At 58.7% G+C, this 17185-nt stretch overlaps 7 protein-coding genes across 7 annotated transcripts; 5 read left to right on the top strand and 2 right to left on the bottom strand.

The window, feature by feature from the left end:
* Window positions 1–133: 133 nt before the first annotated feature.
* J3D65DRAFT_666821 (uncharacterized protein) lies at window positions 134–553 on the bottom strand (the record flags this gene model as incomplete). The annotated part of the gene is made up of 1 exon (XM_066802963.1): window positions 134–553. The coding sequence occupies one exon, from the start codon at window positions 551–553 to the stop codon at window positions 134–136; it is 420 nt and encodes a 139-aa protein (XP_066655804.1).
* Window positions 554–1012: 459 nt separating this feature from the next.
* J3D65DRAFT_569389 (Metallo-dependent phosphatase-like protein) lies at window positions 1013–3308 on the top strand. Its single transcript, XM_066797619.1, has 4 exons — window positions 1013–1452; window positions 1509–1632; window positions 1689–1779; window positions 1828–3308. The coding sequence occupies exons 1-4, from the start codon at window positions 1436–1438 to the stop codon at window positions 2859–2861; spliced, it is 1266 nt and encodes a 421-aa protein (XP_066655803.1). The 5' UTR covers window positions 1013–1435; the 3' UTR covers window positions 2862–3308.
* A 769-nt stretch (window positions 3309–4077) lies between these two features.
* On the top strand, window positions 4078–5046 carry J3D65DRAFT_551597 (NAD(P)-binding protein; the record flags this gene model as incomplete). The annotated part of the gene is made up of 2 exons (XM_066797046.1): window positions 4078–4342; window positions 4499–5046. The coding sequence occupies 2 exons, from the start codon at window positions 4078–4080 to the stop codon at window positions 5044–5046; spliced, it is 813 nt and encodes a 270-aa protein (XP_066655802.1).
* A 13-nt stretch (window positions 5047–5059) lies between these two features.
* On the bottom strand, window positions 5060–6507 carry J3D65DRAFT_621018 (Fip1 motif-domain-containing protein). Its single transcript, XM_066799908.1, has 3 exons — window positions 6216–6507; window positions 6111–6160; window positions 5060–6059 (listed from the first exon to the last, which is right to left on the bottom strand). Exons 1-3 carry the CDS (start codon window positions 6363–6365, stop codon window positions 5234–5236), a joined length of 1026 nt encoding a protein of 341 aa, XP_066655801.1. The 5' UTR covers window positions 6366–6507; the 3' UTR covers window positions 5060–5233.
* Window positions 6508–6701: 194 nt separating this feature from the next.
* Window positions 6702–8308, top strand: J3D65DRAFT_602149 (uncharacterized protein; the record flags this gene model as incomplete). Its single annotated transcript, XM_066798098.1, has 3 exons — window positions 6702–6763; window positions 6818–7195; window positions 7252–8308. The coding sequence occupies 3 exons, from the start codon at window positions 6702–6704 to the stop codon at window positions 8306–8308; spliced, it is 1497 nt and encodes a 498-aa protein (XP_066655800.1).
* Window positions 8309–9371: 1063 nt separating this feature from the next.
* Window positions 9372–12086, top strand: J3D65DRAFT_602148 (uncharacterized protein; the record flags this gene model as incomplete). Its single annotated transcript, XM_066798097.1, has 1 exon — window positions 9372–12086. One exon carries the CDS (start codon window positions 9372–9374, stop codon window positions 12084–12086), a length of 2715 nt encoding a protein of 904 aa, XP_066655799.1.
* A 1499-nt stretch (window positions 12087–13585) lies between these two features.
* J3D65DRAFT_315696 (histidine-specific methyltransferase) lies at window positions 13586–16935 on the top strand. The gene is made up of 5 exons (XM_066795307.1): window positions 13586–13618; window positions 13683–14155; window positions 14202–14881; window positions 15057–16644; window positions 16725–16935. The coding sequence occupies exons 2-5, from the start codon at window positions 13800–13802 to the stop codon at window positions 16789–16791; spliced, it is 2691 nt and encodes an 896-aa protein (XP_066655798.1). The 5' UTR covers window positions 13586–13618; window positions 13683–13799; the 3' UTR covers window positions 16792–16935.
* The last annotated feature ends 250 nt before the right edge of the window (window positions 16936–17185 follow it).

Below are 17185 nucleotides of genomic sequence, written 5' to 3'. Positions count from 1 at the left end.
CTTGGAGATGCGAGTCTGCGCCAATGCCCGTTTCTATCCCAATCAAAAAGCCACCGTATGCATTGCCAAAACTCCCGTCATATTACTCCTCTCTTCCATGCTGTTCCACTCATCTTTGTTTTACTCTTTCGCTTCAGCTCCCTTCTTGATCACCGCCTTTACCCCTCTCTCTCCTCGCCCGTATGCTCTCAACAACGACCTCCGTCGGCCGCGGCCTCGCGCCACCCTCGGTGTCAAACCCAAGCACCTTGCCCACCAAACCACCAGGCTTCGGGACAGGGCACTCCCTCGCCCTGCGGCCATCCTCCATGGCGGCGCCCATGACGCCAGCAGCGGTGGCGGTCTCGTCGTCGGCGTTGGCAGCGCTCCTTCGGCGGCGGCGACGCCGTTGCGGATTGTTGGGGTCGGCGGAGGCGGGCGCGTCGGCGTAGGCGCGCGTCGGCACGGGGCACGGGAGGAGATGTGGCAGGCCGACGACGAAGAAGGAGACGAGCAGCGTGCCGGTGAAGAGGGAGACGGTCTGGCGCGAGCGCGGGTGCAGGGCCGGCGCCATGGCGGGTGCGGTGCGGTGTGGTGTGGAGCCCTTTGGCCGGCTCTGTGGGCTGGGCGTTACGATACAAGCCGGTATATGTAGGTAGGCGAGGCGATTGAATATGGCGCTTTGCTTTGCGGTCGACGACGGGCGCGGGGTGTCGATGAGGTTGGGATGGTCTTTTTTTCTTCCTTTTTTCTACCGTGGATTGCGCATGAAGAGACTGGATGCAAAGATTAGGTGGGGAGAGCATTGGGATGCATTGTGGCTCACGATCGAAAGCGTCGGGCTGTGAGAGTTGGGCTGCAAGCAATGGACCGGAGGGAAGGACTGTGATGCGGTGGTGAGGTGGATGAGTGACACTGTGAGGTCGAGCTTTGGCGGAGAGCTTTGGCAGAGCGGATGATCCCGCAGCGACGGCGCCATGGCCTTGGCTTTTGCTTGCCGGCCGGCGCGCGGCTCTGCTTTGCGCGAGGCGGTGGGATTGGCACCGCAGCACGCCGTGTGGCCAACCCGAACCCGACTCCAGCTCGGCCTTGAGCTCTGTATTGCTGTCGTCTCTTTGGAAATCTACCGCAAATCTAGCACACCGTGTTACCCTACCTTCTGCACGTCTCTGTCAAAGTGCTCGCCGTCGACATCGCACCCGCGCCACACCTGTGCACGCCTTCTCCCGCTGCCCACCGTACCGTACCGTACTTCTTCCTTCTTCGCGACTGTCCGCGTCAACGCCGCCACTCTTCGCCTACCCCGACCGCCGCTCCAGGCCTACTTCTCCACGTCTCCCACCTCAAAATCCGCCTTTTCGACCCGGAGACTCGTCTCTTTTAGTCGCTCCACTCTCCCGTCTACGCGTAATCTCGTGCCGCAGGCCGTCCCGGCCGTGTGCGCACTCGGTTCATCATGAGCCATCTAGACCAGTGCGCCGCCTTCCCCGCCGGTCTCTCTGGGCTGGCAATGTTGACAAGTTGAGCAGGGCGATAGAGCAGCTGCGCGCATGTCGACCGATACCCGAGGCCCAAGTGCGCGAACTATGCTACAAGGCGCGTGAGCTTTTGATAGAGGAGGGAAACGTGGTGGGCGTGGACGCTCCAGTGACAGTGAGCCACAGCGCGACCTCGGGTCTTCTCGTCAGTGACTGACCTTGCGGTCACAGATATGTGGCGACATACATGGCCAGTTCCACGATTTGATGGAGCTTTTCCGCGTTGGGGGCGACGTCCCAGAGACAAACTACCTGTTCATGGGTAATGCAATCGGCGGAGATGCAGTGGAAGCGTCGCTAACTTTCGCAGGCGACTTTGTCGACCGCGGATTCTATTCCTTGGAATCATTCCTACTCTTGCTCTGCCTCAAGGTGCGCTACCCTGACCGCATCACCCTGATCCGCGGCAACCACGAGTCGCGACAAATCACGACAGTCTACGGCTTCTACGACGAGTGTCTCAGAAAGTACGGCAGCGCCAACGTCTGGAGGTACTGCTGCGAAGTCTTCGACTACCTGGCCTTGGGCGCCCTCGTCTCAGGCGCCGCTTCGAATCTCCAGCCCACACCGAGCCCGGAAGGCGATTCAAGTACACAAAACACCTTGGGGGAGGACCAGGAGATTGAGATTGAGATTTTGAACTCGAACAACGAGGTCATCAACCGCTACCCGCGGAACACGCGCGCCAACTCTCCCGGATCAAACGCCGCCGAGACTTCGAGCTCACCGATACGCGGAACACCCAGCAAGACGGGGCCTGCTGGAACCGGTGCTTCGGGGTCCAGCTCTGGCTCGAGCGGCAATCCCGGTGGAGCGGTGCTGTGTGTACACGGAGGTCTATCGCCTCTCATCGACACAATTGACAAAATCCGGCTTCTGGACAGGAAGCAAGAGGTTCCCCACGAGGGCGCCATGTGCGACCTCCTCTGGTCAGACCCGGACGAGATTGACGGGTGGGGCCTGTCACCACGCGGGGCGGGCTTCCTCTTCGGCGCCGACATCGTCAAGTGCTTCAACCACAAAAACGACCTGTCGCTGATCGCGCGGGCGCACCAGCTCGTCATGGAGGGCTTCAAGGAAATGTTCGACAACAGCATCGTCACGGTGTGGAGCGCGCCCAACTACTGCTACCGCTGCGGCAACGTGGCGGCCATCCTCGAGCTGGGCGAGGACGGCACCAACGGCGGCTACGTCCCGCGCACCAACGGCGACGCTGGCCGCACCAACGGCTTCCCCGACAGACCGCGAGATGGCCCTGGCCGCAGGTATCGCGTGTTTGAGGCGGCGCCCCAGGACTCGCGCGGCATGCCGGCTAAGAAGCCTGTGGCGGACTATTTCTTGTAAACAACACAAAAATCACCGGTCTCTCAGACATCCATTCACGTGGGACAGTAGGATACCCCCCCTTTTCTTCCCTTCTACTTGCTCTTTTTGCATTCCTCCTCTTCCTTTGTTCTCTCTTGCTTTCCCCCCTTCTTGGTTGGCTGTTTATTCCTCGGCTTTGGACTCGTGTGGTGATGAGTCCAAAGCGGGTGGGCGGGCGTGGTGGTGGTGGTGGTTTGTACGTCATGAGATAAATACGCTGTCGGGGCTAGGGTATACAGGGCGGCCACAAACGCCTGCCTGCATACTGGATGATGGCTGCCTGAATGAATGGCAGGTGGGGCCTGGTTGGCTAGCTGCGGTGGGTTGCTGGCGTCCGGTGGAAATGATGGATGGGCATGGAACGGTATGGTATGGTGGGAGTATAGTTATGGCCATGAAAGAATCAATGGATGCATAGAATGTCCCTCCGCCGTGTCACTGTTTGCTTGTGTATTGGTCCGGCTTGTTGTTGGTCATTTGCTGACCACCGAGTTGACGGGAGTCCCACTGCAGTCCTCGGGCCTGACGCCTCGTCATCACGGCTGACGTAGTGGGTGCTTGCTGCCTCTCTCTCGAACGACTCCGGGGATCCGTCTCGGCCATAGCCCCATGATTCGGTCGGTTCCGAGTGCGCAGCCGAGGGAAGAAACGCATGAACGAGTGGATCGGGCCGAACAACAGCAGCACAGCTCACGACTCGCTCGCCAGACCCATTGCGTCATACGCGGCCCCCGTTTTTTAAACTCCTGTGGTCCGGTGAGTGGTGCTCCCCTCATCTGCTTAACAATCGGGCGCGGGCCGGGGGTGTTTAGGACAGCTTCAATCGCGATCAATCACGCCAGAAGGGAAGACGATCCGCTGGTGTGTAGTAATTGGATGTCATACCGAGGGGTTGAGTCGTGGTATAAAGAGGTGCTGTGCTCTGCCGTCCTCGTCATTGTTTGAGGCGTTGACTTGTGTCATTGACTGGAGCGATTTCAGCGATATATATATCTTTTGAGTTTGCCTGTGAGCTTTTGGCTGCTGCTTCTTTTTCTAGCCCCACTGCCTATCTGCTGAGAACAAGCACGACATCACCGCAACAACGCATCTATCCTCTACTCTGCCTACCGTACACGACCTCTGACGACAAAAACATCCGACGCACCTACACACCTGCATACCTACCACCACCACCACCACCAACACACGAACAATGGCCCCCTCAACCCCACACGTCCTGCTCATCGGCGGCCACGGCAAAGTGGCGCAACTGATGACGCCGCTGCTGCTGGCGCGGTCGTGGGCCGTGACGTCGCTGATCCGCGAGCAGGCGCAAGTGCCGACGATTGAGAAGTTGGGCCACGGCCAGCCGGGCAAGCTCAACGTGCTGGTGCGCAGCGTCGAGGATGTTAGGACGGAGCGCGACGCCAAGAGCATTCTGGATGAGGTGAAGCCGAGCTGGGTTGTGTGGAGTGCGGGTATGATTTCTTTTCTTTTTTCTATTCTCATGTGTGTTTTCTGGGCGTGGGAGCTGTTTTGAGCACCTTGATGGCAGGGCACCAACTTCCCACTCCCTCCTCTCAACTTCACACACCACGCTCCCGCAATTACACCGATTTCTGACCTCCCCCCAGGAGCCGGCGGCCGCGGCGGCGCCCCCCGCACCTACGCCATCGACCGCGACGCCGCCAAAGCCTTCATCCGCGCCTCAACCAACACGCCGAGCATCACGACCTTCCTCATGATCTCGTGGCTCGGCTCGCGGCGCGTCAAGCCGTCGTGGTGGAACGACGCCGACTGGGCCGGCGTGCAGCACACCTTCGCCAGCGTGCTGCCCACCTACGCCGACGCCAAGCTGGCCGCCGACGAGTACCTGGTGGCCGCGGCGGCCGCGCGCGGCGATGGCTTCCGCGCCATCAATCTGCGGCCCGGCACATTGAGCGATGTGCCTAGCTCTGGGAAGGCGGAGTTGGGCCGTACGAGCAAGTTTAATGGGAAGGCGAGTAGGGAGCTTGTGGCGCAGACGGCGGCAGAGCTTTTGGGTAGTGGGTACAAGGGCGGGTGGTTGGATTTGCTGGATGGCGAGGTGCCAGTGAAGGAGGCGGTGGAGCAGGTGACGAGGGAGGGTGTGGATGTTATTGAGGGGGAGGACGTGGAGCGCATTTTGAAGACTGAGGTCTGAGGGGAGAAGGGTCTGTGGGCGCCACGAAAGTGGACAGGGTAGTCTTGATTGAATTCATTGTTCAGCCGTTTTTTCTTCCTCCGTGCCAGAACACGATGACGGGCGTGCTCGACGCCTCCGGCATGACTTGAGTGATAACGCCATCCCATGACGGGTTTTCATCCTCCTGCTCCCGGCTTCTGCCCAATCACCACCTCCTGCCGCCACGACCTCCCCTGAATCCTCCCTGGTAGCCGCCGCCGAACTGCCCCTGCTGAGCTCCTTGCCCTCCGAAGCCTGCTTGCTGCCCTGCTGCAGGACCTTGCGGCATGCCGCCGCCCTGCATCATCTGCATCATCTGCTCAAAGCTGAGTTGGCTGGGGTCGATGCCTTGGGCCCTGAACGTCGACAGCATCTGCATCGTATTGTCGTCCATGGGCATGCCCATCATGGCGGCGGCAGCTCCAGGGCCATTCTGGGCACCACCCTGCGGGCCGCCAGCGGCGCCTTGCTGGGCCGCCGGACCGGTGGGAGCACCCACGGGAGGCCCATTGCCTGCTGGGCCAGCCGGCGCGCCCGCCATCCCCGGCGGCATGCCGCCAAACAGCATCTCAAACTGCGCCATCTGCGCGCCCATCTCGCCCTTGCTCGACTTGATGTCGTCAGCGGTGCGGCGCTGCTTGAGGCAGTACAGCGTCCAAGTGAACTCGTCGAAGCCGTAGTTGAAATAGTCGGACTGGTCGGCGCCCGGCAGCCGCCACGGCTTGTCGTTCTCTTGCAGGTCGGCGTCAATGTCGACCTCAGTGATGGGCTTGCCGATGGGCTCGTACACTGGGTTGCCGTCCACGTCCATGGTCGAGGTGCGTACTTCTGGGTAGGCCGACCCGGGCTTTTGCGGTGCGCCGGGGGCGCTGCTCTTGTTGGCGCCGCTGCTCGGCGCTGCGTGAGCGCTGCCTTGTGCTTTGGAAGGGTCGGCGGATGCGGTGCGCGTCGGCTCGGATTTGTTGAACGGCTGGTTGAAACTGGCTCCTCTTCTGCGTCTCGTCAGCTACCAGCCGGCCCAAAGGGTTGCCTCAAAGACGTACGATAGCTCTGGTGCTGGCGCATCTTTGCTTTCGGTGATAATTTCAATGTCCTGAGGTGCAAGGTCAGCGAAGCGCAACTTGGGACAATCCAGGCCCTTGACGCACCGAATCGTCGCTGTCTTCCTCTTCCTCTCCTTCTTCTAGCGATTCATCCATCTTTTCATCCTTGTTCTCGTCTTCACCATTGGTGGGCTCCTCATCCTTCTTCGTGACTGGGGTCGAGTCGTCGCCGTAGAAATCGTCGTCTTCCTCCATGGTCGCGAAACGTTCGGAGATATCAGAAGCAATGCAAGAAGCCGAGAGTATTCAAGGAACGAGTGCAACGTCGCTTTTGGCAAGATTCGAATGTGGTGACGAAGAGCTGAGGTGCGCAGGTAGAGTTGTGGTTGGTTGGTTGGTGCTAGCGCAGCGGAGCTAGGACTGGAGCTCTGCTTTTCGCGACGCGACCTCATACCGCCAAAACATTCACCAACCGCACCAACCTCTGCCTCGACACTCCTCGCCAACGCCTCACTCGCCAACAGTCCCATTTGTGCCACACTCGATCCCTCTCCGACTTTCCGCACCTCCTCGAATTATCACGCCGCAATCATGTCCTTCGGCGGACTTGGCAAGTCCGGCGGCTTGACCATAAACACTGGAGGAGGGCTCTTGTGAGCAGTCCCTTGCTTCACCTGTTGGATTCCGCTGACACGGCTCTTTTTCAGCGGCAACAATACTAGCCAGCCGCAGAGCACAGGCCTTGGCGGAACATCTGCGCAGGGCGGAGGGCTCTTCGGCTCTGGAGCAAACACTTCTGGCGGGGGCCTGTTTGGACAAAACAAGCCCGCGCAGACAAACACATCTGGGAGCAGTCTCTTTGGGTCAAACACGGCTACCAGTGCTCCCGGGGGAGGTCTCTTTGGCGGAGGACAAGCAGCAACGACGACGGGTGGCGGGCTTTTCGGGTCGAGTACGGCTACGAGTGCTCCTGGTGGTGGACTGTTCGGAGGCGGTACAACCACCTCGTCGCAGCCACAACAACAGCAAGGCGGGGGGCTGTTTGGCAATGCGCAAGCAAGCCAACCTTCGGCGCCTTCTTTGTTGTACGTTGAGCCCCTGCATGATGACAAAAGGGAATCCTCGTTAATATATTCTACAGCGGCAGCAGCGCAACCCAAAACAAACCCTCTCTCTTCGGCTCCTCCACCAACAACACCTCCCAACCACAGCAGAGCGCTTTCGGCGGTGCCATGAACAATCAACCACAGGGACTGTTTGGAGCCGGCGGTGGTGGCACAAATCAGACCGGCGGTGGCTTGTTCGGGGGTCTCGGCGGCCAATCTGCTCCTACAAACCAATCCACGACAGGCCTTCCCGGTGGTCTTTTCGGTGCCGGAGCTGCTGGAGCGAATTCATCCACGACAGGTTTTAGCGGCGGCCTGCTCGGAGGTGCCTCTACGAACCAGCAAACGGTGCCCGGTGTTCGCATAGATCTCAGCAATATCCGCGGTTCGACGCGTTTCTCCGATCTCCACGACGACCTCCAAAAGGAAATCGAAAAGTACGACCAATTCATCCAGGATCAGATCCAGGCGCACGACAAGTGCGCAGCATTCATCGACGGACGGATCAAGGAGAGCCTCTCATACTTGCCTAGTGACGTGGAATTCGTCAACACCAAGGTCGAGGCTGTCGAAGCGGCATTGGACAACGACAGCCAAGCAATCGCGTCGCTCAAGGAGACTTTCAAGACGGACGCCGAGAATGCGCGCATAGCCTTCCGCGTGATTGAGAACCTCAAACTTCCCGCGCAGTACCACTACTCTGGGTCGATGTGGAACCCGGTACAGCAACCGACCAAGGCCAAGAGCGACGCCTTATCCGACGACGACGATGGCAACACGGACCTCGTGGCCTATTTCACCGCACAAGCAAAGGACCTGGACAAGACGCTGGAGACGCAGGCGCGGCTGCTCATGGAAATCGAGCAGCACCTGAGGACGGTGGAATCAACGACGATGCAGCAGCTGCAGGAGTCGATGGCGCGAGGCAATGTCGACGGAGTCAGTGCGAGGGAGACCAGGCTCAGGGAGCTGGCGCAGCTGTTCCAAGAAATTCAAAAGGCCATCTTGTTTGAGGCCCAGAAGGTGGGAGACTGCAGGGAAAAGGTGGTCGAGGCTAGCCTAGGACAGGCTGGCGGGCCGTGGAGGCCGTAGAGAGATGTTGATATGATGGAAGAGCTTTGTTTTCACGAGGGGCACGAGGGGCAGTAGCAAAAGTCTTGCCTCATGAGCGGCTGTGGGAAGGATGATTGCAGGCATTTGGCGTACTGGCGCTTTCTCAAATCTCGAGGGCTTTTGTAGAGCATTGGGGTTGCAGAAGAAGAGGTAGACGTCCTGTTGGTTCACGACTTGGTTTCACCACAGAGATACCGTGGTCGACTGGAGCTTTCAGCTTCTTGGTATACAGAACCATTACTGGCAACGTGGCATGGTGACGTGGAATGGGCTCTTCAGCTGCGATGCCCAGTCTCTGTACAGACTATGTACCTGGTTGGGCTGCTCCCGGGCGGCACACGGACGGGTCGTACCGACGGTGGTCTGTGATAGAGAGCGGGATCCAAATGGGTGATGATGATTGACCGAATGCTGATTGAGGATTGGAGGTGTCGAATTCACGGTGACGGTCCAAAAAGGACTAGCGCGCCGGCTGTGTTGTCAGTGGAGTCCCGCTCTCCACATTGTTGATGCTCTCCCGTCCCGCAGAATGGAGTCGGTTGAAGTGAATGTGATGGGAAAGATGTCGAATGATGGAGTTACGGGGTCTGAGGAGGACGTTGTTTGCAACCGCAGCGAACAAAGGGCGTTATCAAGATTCGTCGTCTGGCGTGCAGAAGGCTGAGACATGATGTGCGCGGTGTTGAAACAACAGCCCTCGACATCCTGGTAGCACATCGCCGAGCTCCCGAGAGCGTGCGTCGCCCAGCCCTGGCTTCGGTGCCCCTCTGGAGCTCAGCTCAGGCAGAGCTTCCAAACACCTCACCTGGCCGAGCCGATTCTCCATCGCTCTGCGCTTCTCATCCGCTCCCTGGCTGCCCTGCTCCCTCGAACGTCTCGCCTCGCGAAAACCGTCTTCGCTCGGCTTCTGGCCACGTTGACCCGCTCCACTCGCTCAGACAGACCATGGTCACCACTTGCGTCCACTAAAGCTCGGTCCGCCCGCTCTCGGCTTACATGATAGGTTGCTGGTGAATACAGGTTGCAGCCCTCGCCCTGCGCCATGTCGTCTCGCCTCTTTTCGACCGATGAAGAGCTGGGGAAGAAGGACGACGATCACAAGCCGGGCTCCAAGCGTCCGTGGGCTCGCCACATTCCAATACACTACCGCCGACGAAGAACAATCATCGTGCTGGCTGCCGTGTCTCTGCTCTTTCTTTTGCGCGCGCTAGCTTCGTCCTCGTCCGATGACGATGCGCCAGTGCCTCGCGGCGGCAGTTCGTGGGCCAGCTCCTTCAGACCGACCCGCGCCAGTCCGCCTGAAGGCCCTCCCCCGCGAGACCCCGATACCGATGACAATGTTCAAGCAAACCATTTCTATGGCGGAAAAATAAAGTTCTTCGACCTCGCCGACTCGCTCCACAAAATCACCTCCACCAATGGCCTCCGCGAGAAGAATAGAAACGCGCTATTCGCCGCGTCAAATCTGCAGAGCGTGTCGGCGCTGTTGCCCATGGCCTGCGAAATGGCCAAGTGGAACCGCAACTTTGTTCACTTTGCCGTCATGGGTCGCAACGACGTTCCGCTCGGCGACATCCTCGAAGTCAACGGCATCGACAAGGAGGGATGCGCCGTCATCTGGCACGACGCGCGCCCAGACTATGTTCTTTTCAGTTCGGACAGACGAGCAGAGGCTGCTGTCAAAGCAGCCATGGGCCACATCCACAACTTCATGCACCCCCAAGTCGTCATCACAGACGACCCGCAACGCGAAGATCTTCCCTTTGTCAAGGGCATGGCCCAAAAGACTAGAGAGCACAACGTCCCAATCATCGAAATCCCAAGGAATAGAGCCGACACTTTGGAGTGGTTGACGCGACTTGACACAGGCTCGCTCAAGTCGTGGCACCGACCAACCGTCGACATTCTCATCCACGCTCCGCCAAAATCGTCCGGATCCCTGGTCAGACTCGTCAAATCAATCACGGCGGCAGACTATGCGGGCTTGGTACCGCCAAGGATCCTGATCGACCTCCCCGCCGACATCGACCCCCCAACGCTGCGATTCTTGGAGCGCGTCGTGTGGCCGCCGAACCCCATGCCCAGTGCGCTTCGACCTCACGTAAACCAGATTATCCTCAAGCACCGAATCCCGAGAAAGAGGCTGTCCGAGGAAGAAGTATCGATACGATTTTTGGAATCTTTTTATCCCACAGACCCAGCTGACGCGCACGTCATGCTTCTCAACGCGAATACGGAATTGTCTCCCTTATACTACCAGTACTTGATGTTCCATCTCCTCGAGTACAAGTACTCGCCCTATGCGGGACACGACAAAGGTCACTTCCTTGGCATCAGCTTGGAGGTCCCGCAGTTCCACCTGAATGGGACGACGGCATTTGAACCGCCTCTCGTGTCATCGATGCGGAACGAAAAATACCAGGTGCAGGAATACATGGACGAGCCAACGCCATTTACCTGGGTGGCTCCCAACTCCAATGCGGCGCTTTATTTTGGCGACAAGTGGAGCGAGATCCATTCTTTCCTGGCCAACCGCCTCGCAGCCTTTGAGCTACAAAAAGATCCGACACCCCGACCTCGAACCGTCCACGAAAGCCAGCCAAGCTGGATGGAATACTTTCTCGAGCTGATGCGCGCGCGCAACTACTTTTTGCACTACCCTGGCATCGATCCAGCTACCCATGCCTTGGTTACGGTGCACAATGAGCTCTACCAGCCTCCTGAAGGCAGTCTTCCCTCGCCCGACAGCCATGATGATGATGACGACGCCGCGGGCGACGATTCTTCCCCAAAGACCAAACGCAAAAGCAGCAATGCTTCCCCCTTCCTGACAGGCGACACGGACGCACACAAACCGCCGCTGCATGACGAGCTCAGTCTAGCATCCAGGGGCATGCCCTTGCACCAGGTCCTACCCTTTGACGGCGACCCTCCCGAGCTCAACGCGTTGCCCTTGCTTCTGCACAACGGAACGGACGTTTTGATTGAGGATGCGCGTACCGTGGCTGAAGAGGTGACGCGCAAATTCCGCGAGGCCATCGGAGGCTGCGGTCCACCGCCAGAAGGCAAGAGGCGCAAAGTAGAAGGAGGCAGCGCACGTGATCTTTTCTGCTTTGGAGACGAAGGCGAAGAGGTGTGGGAGCGGGAGAAGGGAATGGCGAAGAGCGAGAAGGATGCGATAGAGGCCGAAGAGTTGGGCGACGATAAGAAGAAGGGTGGTGGAGTGCCAAAGGCACAGGAGAAGAAGCCGCCTGAGAAGGGACGCAAGAGCTATATGGGTGAGGTGTTACCACCGCCAGATGAGGGGGAAAAGACGGATAAGAAGAAGGAAAAGGGCAAGGAAGAGGGAACGAATGAGGACAAGCCTAAGGATGAGGAGAAGAAGGATGGAAGCGCGAAGAAGACTGCAGGTCCTGACACGGAGGAGGAATCAAAGGAGAGAGAAGAGAAGGAGGAAGAAAGTGAATCGAAAGAAAAGGACGACACCAAGGACGACACCAAGGACGACACCAAGGGCGATGACAAAGACGACACCAAGGACAACAAGAAGGGCGACAAGAAGGACGACAAGACGAGCGACGACGACACATCATCCTCCTCATTTGGGGACGGCACCGCTAGCATGAGCTGGGCCGAAGACGAAAAGAAAAAGGACACCAAGGCCAAGTCGACCGGCGCCGAAATCAGCAGCAGCGACGAGAAAACGACATCGGATCGCGGGCGCGACAGAGAGCGTCCGCGCGACAAGGACATATAGACTTTGATACTCTCCGCAATTTTGCTTTTCTGTTCGCTTCGCTATTTTTGCGCTCCACGAGCGCTGTCGGGGCTGGATGACCTTTTATGCTCACCTTTTGGGAAAAGGCGTTTACACGAGTGGCTACATGTCTGCAGAGGCAGCGGGACAGTGGTAGCACGACTGCCTCCCTTGATTGGGTGGACATCGGATGGACGACTCTTTTAGCCGGGCGAGTGGTTGCCGGTAGTATGTCACTCAGAATACCTCTAGTCCACACTCGCAAATGGACTGGAAACGGACGGTGAAGTAATTTCTGTGTTGATGGACGTCATGGAGAGAGCGCCCTGCAGCTACAGTAGTGCATGCTGGTAGTGTAATGGCTTTTTGTGAATCTTCTACTTGGATCGTTTTAGGGCGGGATTCTTGTACTTATGGTTGTTGGTTGGCAGGAGTATAGATTTGGTTTGAGTTGACTTTTTTTCCAAATCCTATATCCATTCTCATCCCGTCTTTGCATTTGGGAGACGCTTTCCAACGATGAGCATGTTGCTCCTGGCGCCGTGAGTTTCCCATGACCACAACGGAGCACCGAGCTTGCTCAGACCGTAGGATTTGAACATTATAAGGCGTCGAGGAGCCGTGAGGTCGTAATAAAGTTGCAGATCACGTGGCGAGGATGCTGGCTCGTGCGTCTCTTATCTCTTGACCACCAACCTCAACTCCCGCCTTGCGCCATTCCTCCCGCAATCGATCTGTGAAGTCTCCGAGCCGACTATCTTGTACCTGTTCCCCGGTTCATCGTCATGAGGCTCTTTCCCGTCGGCGGGACAAGAAAAGGGACCTGCAAGTCACATGATCGACGACACTCTGACCTCTCTGACGAAAACAACGCCCAAGGCTCCACCGACCTGGACCCCTGTACATGATGGCGATGTAATCGTCAGATGCTTTGACGGAACCCCCCCGCGGCTCGGAAACGTCTTGAATCTCGGCGTTTCCTCTCGACAGTCATTTGCATTTGTCAGATCAACAGGAATGGATGTCGTCAGGATGCGGCAACACGACCCCGCTACCCCGCTGTTGAGAGTGTCCTCTCTCCCGCTGCAACCCGTCGAGAGGTAGTTGCCGTGGGACTACAATTTGCCTGATGAGAGACTTCCCACGCCTCCAAGCCTTTTAGAGTTTACGCCCGACTTCTGGGACGCGGGACCTTGGCTGGCGCATTTTTCTGCCCTAGCCGAATCGACGGAATGAGCTAGCACTCCAGGGCAGGACCGGATTTGTATGTGGTCGTACTCGGCGCCTTTGTACGCACCGATGGAGAGCTCGAGCCCAAGGCTCTCTATGCCCTGATTGCTTGACAGCATCCGCGCTGACAAATGGCCAAACGACGTCTCTCGTCGACCTGGCGACCCTGGATCACGATGACCAAGCGGTGCCTGCAGGAGACGGAACCACCAAGCGCAGGGGTGACGAGGTTCACGCGGAACGACCGCGCCCAAACGAACGGCCTGACAGGGTTACGATGGCGGGTCCCGGAGCTGTGCCATGTAAGCCCTCCGAAATAGCGTGTGATTCGCCAATGAGCATGTCGAACTGACGTCTTGATTTCAGGCCGGTCTTGTCTCTGTTTCCCCCAAGTCACCTCCCCCCCAAGTGACGTGACCTCCTCCCTCTTGACATCTCACCCTCCAAACGGCCATAGTCGCAATAGACGTTTACTATTTCGCAATGGCGCAAGACATTCTTCTCGAGAACGGCTCTGGCGGTGGGACTCGCAATGGGGACGCTCGCGCGGACTCGCCCCAGAAGAATGGTTCATCCAACATTATCAACATCCGTGGGGACGCCAATGGCAACTGCCTCTTGGACGACGCCTTGAAAGGGCTCCACGCAAAGGAAGGGACCGAAAAGACACTGTCCACGATTCTTCTCTACGACGAGGTTGGCCTGAGGTTGTTTGAAAAGATCACGTACCTGAAGGATTACTATCTCACCAATGCCGAAATCGAGGTCCTCGAGACGTACGCCGAGCGCATTGCTGACAGGATCCAGCCTGGATCAATTCTCCTTGAGTTGGGAAGCGGGTACGATGACATGCACGCTTTCTGGGCAATTGCTGACGGCGTGAAGCAACCTCCGCAAGGTCAACATCATTCTTCAGGCGCTCGAGAGGCAAGGAAAAGATGTCGACTACTATGCCCTGGATCTCGACGTGGCTGAGCTGCAGCGCACCCTGGCCGAAGTGCCGAGCCAGTCTTTCAAGCACGTCAAGTGCTTTGGGCTCCATGCGACGTACGACGACGGCTTGGAGTGGCTAAAGAGGCCCGAAATCGCGTCGAGGCCAAAGACTGTGCTCTGGATGGGATCCAGCATTGGCAATTTCAAGAGAGAGGAGTGTCCCGGCTTTCTCCGCTCAGTCGCTGGCTCGCTGCAGGAGGGCGACACGTTACTCATCGGAATCGACAGCTGCCTCGAGCCCAAGAAGGTGCACCGCGCTTACAACGACAGCGAGGGCGTCACGCACCAATTTTACCTAAATGGGCTCGAGCATGCCAACAGGCTCCTCGGCACGCAGGCTTTCAAGCCGGGCGAGTGGAAGGTTGTTGGCGAGTTTGATTCTTTGAATGGTCGTCATCAAGCATTTGTGGTTCCGCTCAAGGATGTAGTGGTGGACGACGTTCTGATCAAGGCGGGCGAAAAAGTACGCATTGAGGAGAGTTACAAGTTCAGTCCTGGCGACATTCGGCGACTGTTCGACGACGCAAACCTTGCGCAGGGCGCTCGGTGGATGAACCAAAAAGGAGACTATGGTATTTACTCCCTCGGCCGGGCGTCCTAGTTGCCATTTTTTGTCTCGTTTTGTTTTGCTTTTGTTGCTTCCGCACACACGCACACGCACACACACACACTCTCTCTCTCCTTAAGTGGTCGTAATCTATACCTGGGAATTGCGATGTCTGAATGACTGATGATGAATCTTTCTAGGTCTCTACCTTGTGTCCAAGCCCCAAGTCTTCTACTCCCTGCATCCGAAAGACTACGCGGCCGAGCCCGCGCCGACGCTGTCCGATTGGAAGCAGCTGTGGGCCGCGTGGGACGCGGTTGGGCTGAATATGCTCCCGCAAGAAGGGCTGCTGGAGAAGCCAATCAAGCTGCGCAACGCGTGCATCTTCTACCTCGGGCACATTCCGACGTTTCTCGACATGCACCTGACGCGGTCGACGCGGGAGGCGGCGACGGAGCCGGCGGCGCAGTTCGCTAGCATCTTTGAGAGGGGCATAGACCCGGACGTGGACAACCCGGAGCTCTGCCACGCGCACAGTGAGATTCCCGAGGCGTATCCGCCGGTGGAGCAGATTTTGAGGTACCAAAGCAGAGTTCGGGGGCGGGTCGCGGGGCTGTACGGGCGCGGGATGGCGCAATCCGACGCGCGGGTTGCGCGTAGCCTATGGCTGGGGTACGAGCACGAAATGATGCATTTGGAAACGTTGCTGTACATGCTTGTCCAAAGTGACCAACCGCGGACGCGGCCTCCGCCGGGCGTCGTGGCCCCAGACTTCGAGGCGCTGGCCCGTGAGGCGCGAAGCAGGGCTGTCGGCGTGGAGAACCAGTGGTTCAAGATCCCCGCGGCGACGCTCGACGAGGGCCTTGACGATCCGGAGAACGAGTCCGGCCCGCGCCGCTTCTTTGGCTGGGACAATGAGAAGCCGCGCCGCCGGATCGTCGTTGGCGCCTTTGAAGCCAAAGCTCGCGCCATCACCGTGGCCGACTACGCCAAGTACCTCGACCAGACGGCATCAACCCAGATACCCGCCTCGTGGGCCAGGGGAGCCTCCAGGTCCACCTCTTCTCCCCGCGCGCCCAACAATGGCGCCTTAACCGACTACGAAGGCATCACCGTCCGCACCGTGTTTGGGCCCGTCCCGCTCGCCCACGCCCTCGACTGGCCGGTGCTGGCGTCGTATGACGAGCTGGCCGGCTGCGCGCGCTGGATGGACGGCCGCATCCCCACGGCCGACGAGGCCCGCAGCATCTACGCCTACGTCGAGCGCGTCAAGAAGAGCGCCGCCCTCAAGGACGCCGTCCAGTGCACCATCCCCGCCGTCAACGGCCACCTGGTCAACGACGGCGTCGCCGAGTCCCCGCCATCCCACCGCAACGGGAACCACACCAACGGCGTCTCCTGCAGCAATGGCGATAGCAATAGCAATGGAGACGCCCACGCGCCGGCGTCGCTGGCCCCCGAGCCCAACGTCGACCTCGACGAGCAGCGCCGCGCCCTCTTCGCCGACCTGAGCCACGGCGACGACCACGACGACGACACGGACGGCATCAACATCGGCTTCAAGCACTGGCACCCGACGGCCGTGACGGCGCGCGGCCACCGCCTCGCGGGCCAGGGCGACATGGGCGGGGCGTGGGAGTGGACCAGCACGGCGCTGGCGGCGCACGCGGGCTTCGCGGCCAGCGCCGCGTACCCGGGCTACACGGCCGACTTCTTCGACGGCAAGCACAACGTCGTGCTGGGCGGATCGTGGGCGACGCATCCGCGCATCGCGGGGAGGAGGAGCTTGTAAGTGTTTATCTGTCTATTTGGAGACGAGGAGCGCGTGCGTGAGATGTGAGAGCAGTGACTGATGCGTTGTTGGGCAGTGTCAATTGGTATCAGCGCAATTACCCGTATGTCTGGGCTACGGCGCGCGTGGTCCGCGATATTTGAAGAGAGAGGGCGTGTGGGTAGGTAGGGAGCAGCGAGGAGGGACGACGTCGTCGTTTTATCGCTGTCGATTGGCGTCGTTGTGGCGGTTGCAGATCTGCCGCTGCGGCCCCCCCAGTCAGTCCCCTGATGCCACCCTCCACACTCCACACTCCACACTCACCTGCCGTCCGTCCGTCCGTCCAATCACTTCCTCCCCTCCTGTTGCCAGCCAGCCGACCAACCAACCAATGCCTGTCGTTCCCAGTAGCAGTATTTTATAGTGTACAGTGTGCAGTTTGTATGTAGTATCACGACGACAACGACCCAACTATGAGACAGACTGATGGTAATGTCGAGCTGATTGCGAAGTTTACACTGCACAGCTGCTGTTTGTATGTACGGTACAGTACAAATG

Source organism: Phyllosticta citribraziliensis (genome assembly GCF_038025025.1).
Source record: "Phyllosticta citribraziliensis strain CPC 17464 chromosome Unknown J3D65scaffold_5, whole genome shotgun sequence".
In the NCBI taxonomy this organism is placed as follows: Eukaryota; Fungi; Ascomycota; class Dothideomycetes; order Botryosphaeriales; family Phyllostictaceae; genus Phyllosticta; species Phyllosticta citribraziliensis.
This window is presented reverse-complemented; position numbering and strand designations above follow the sequence as displayed.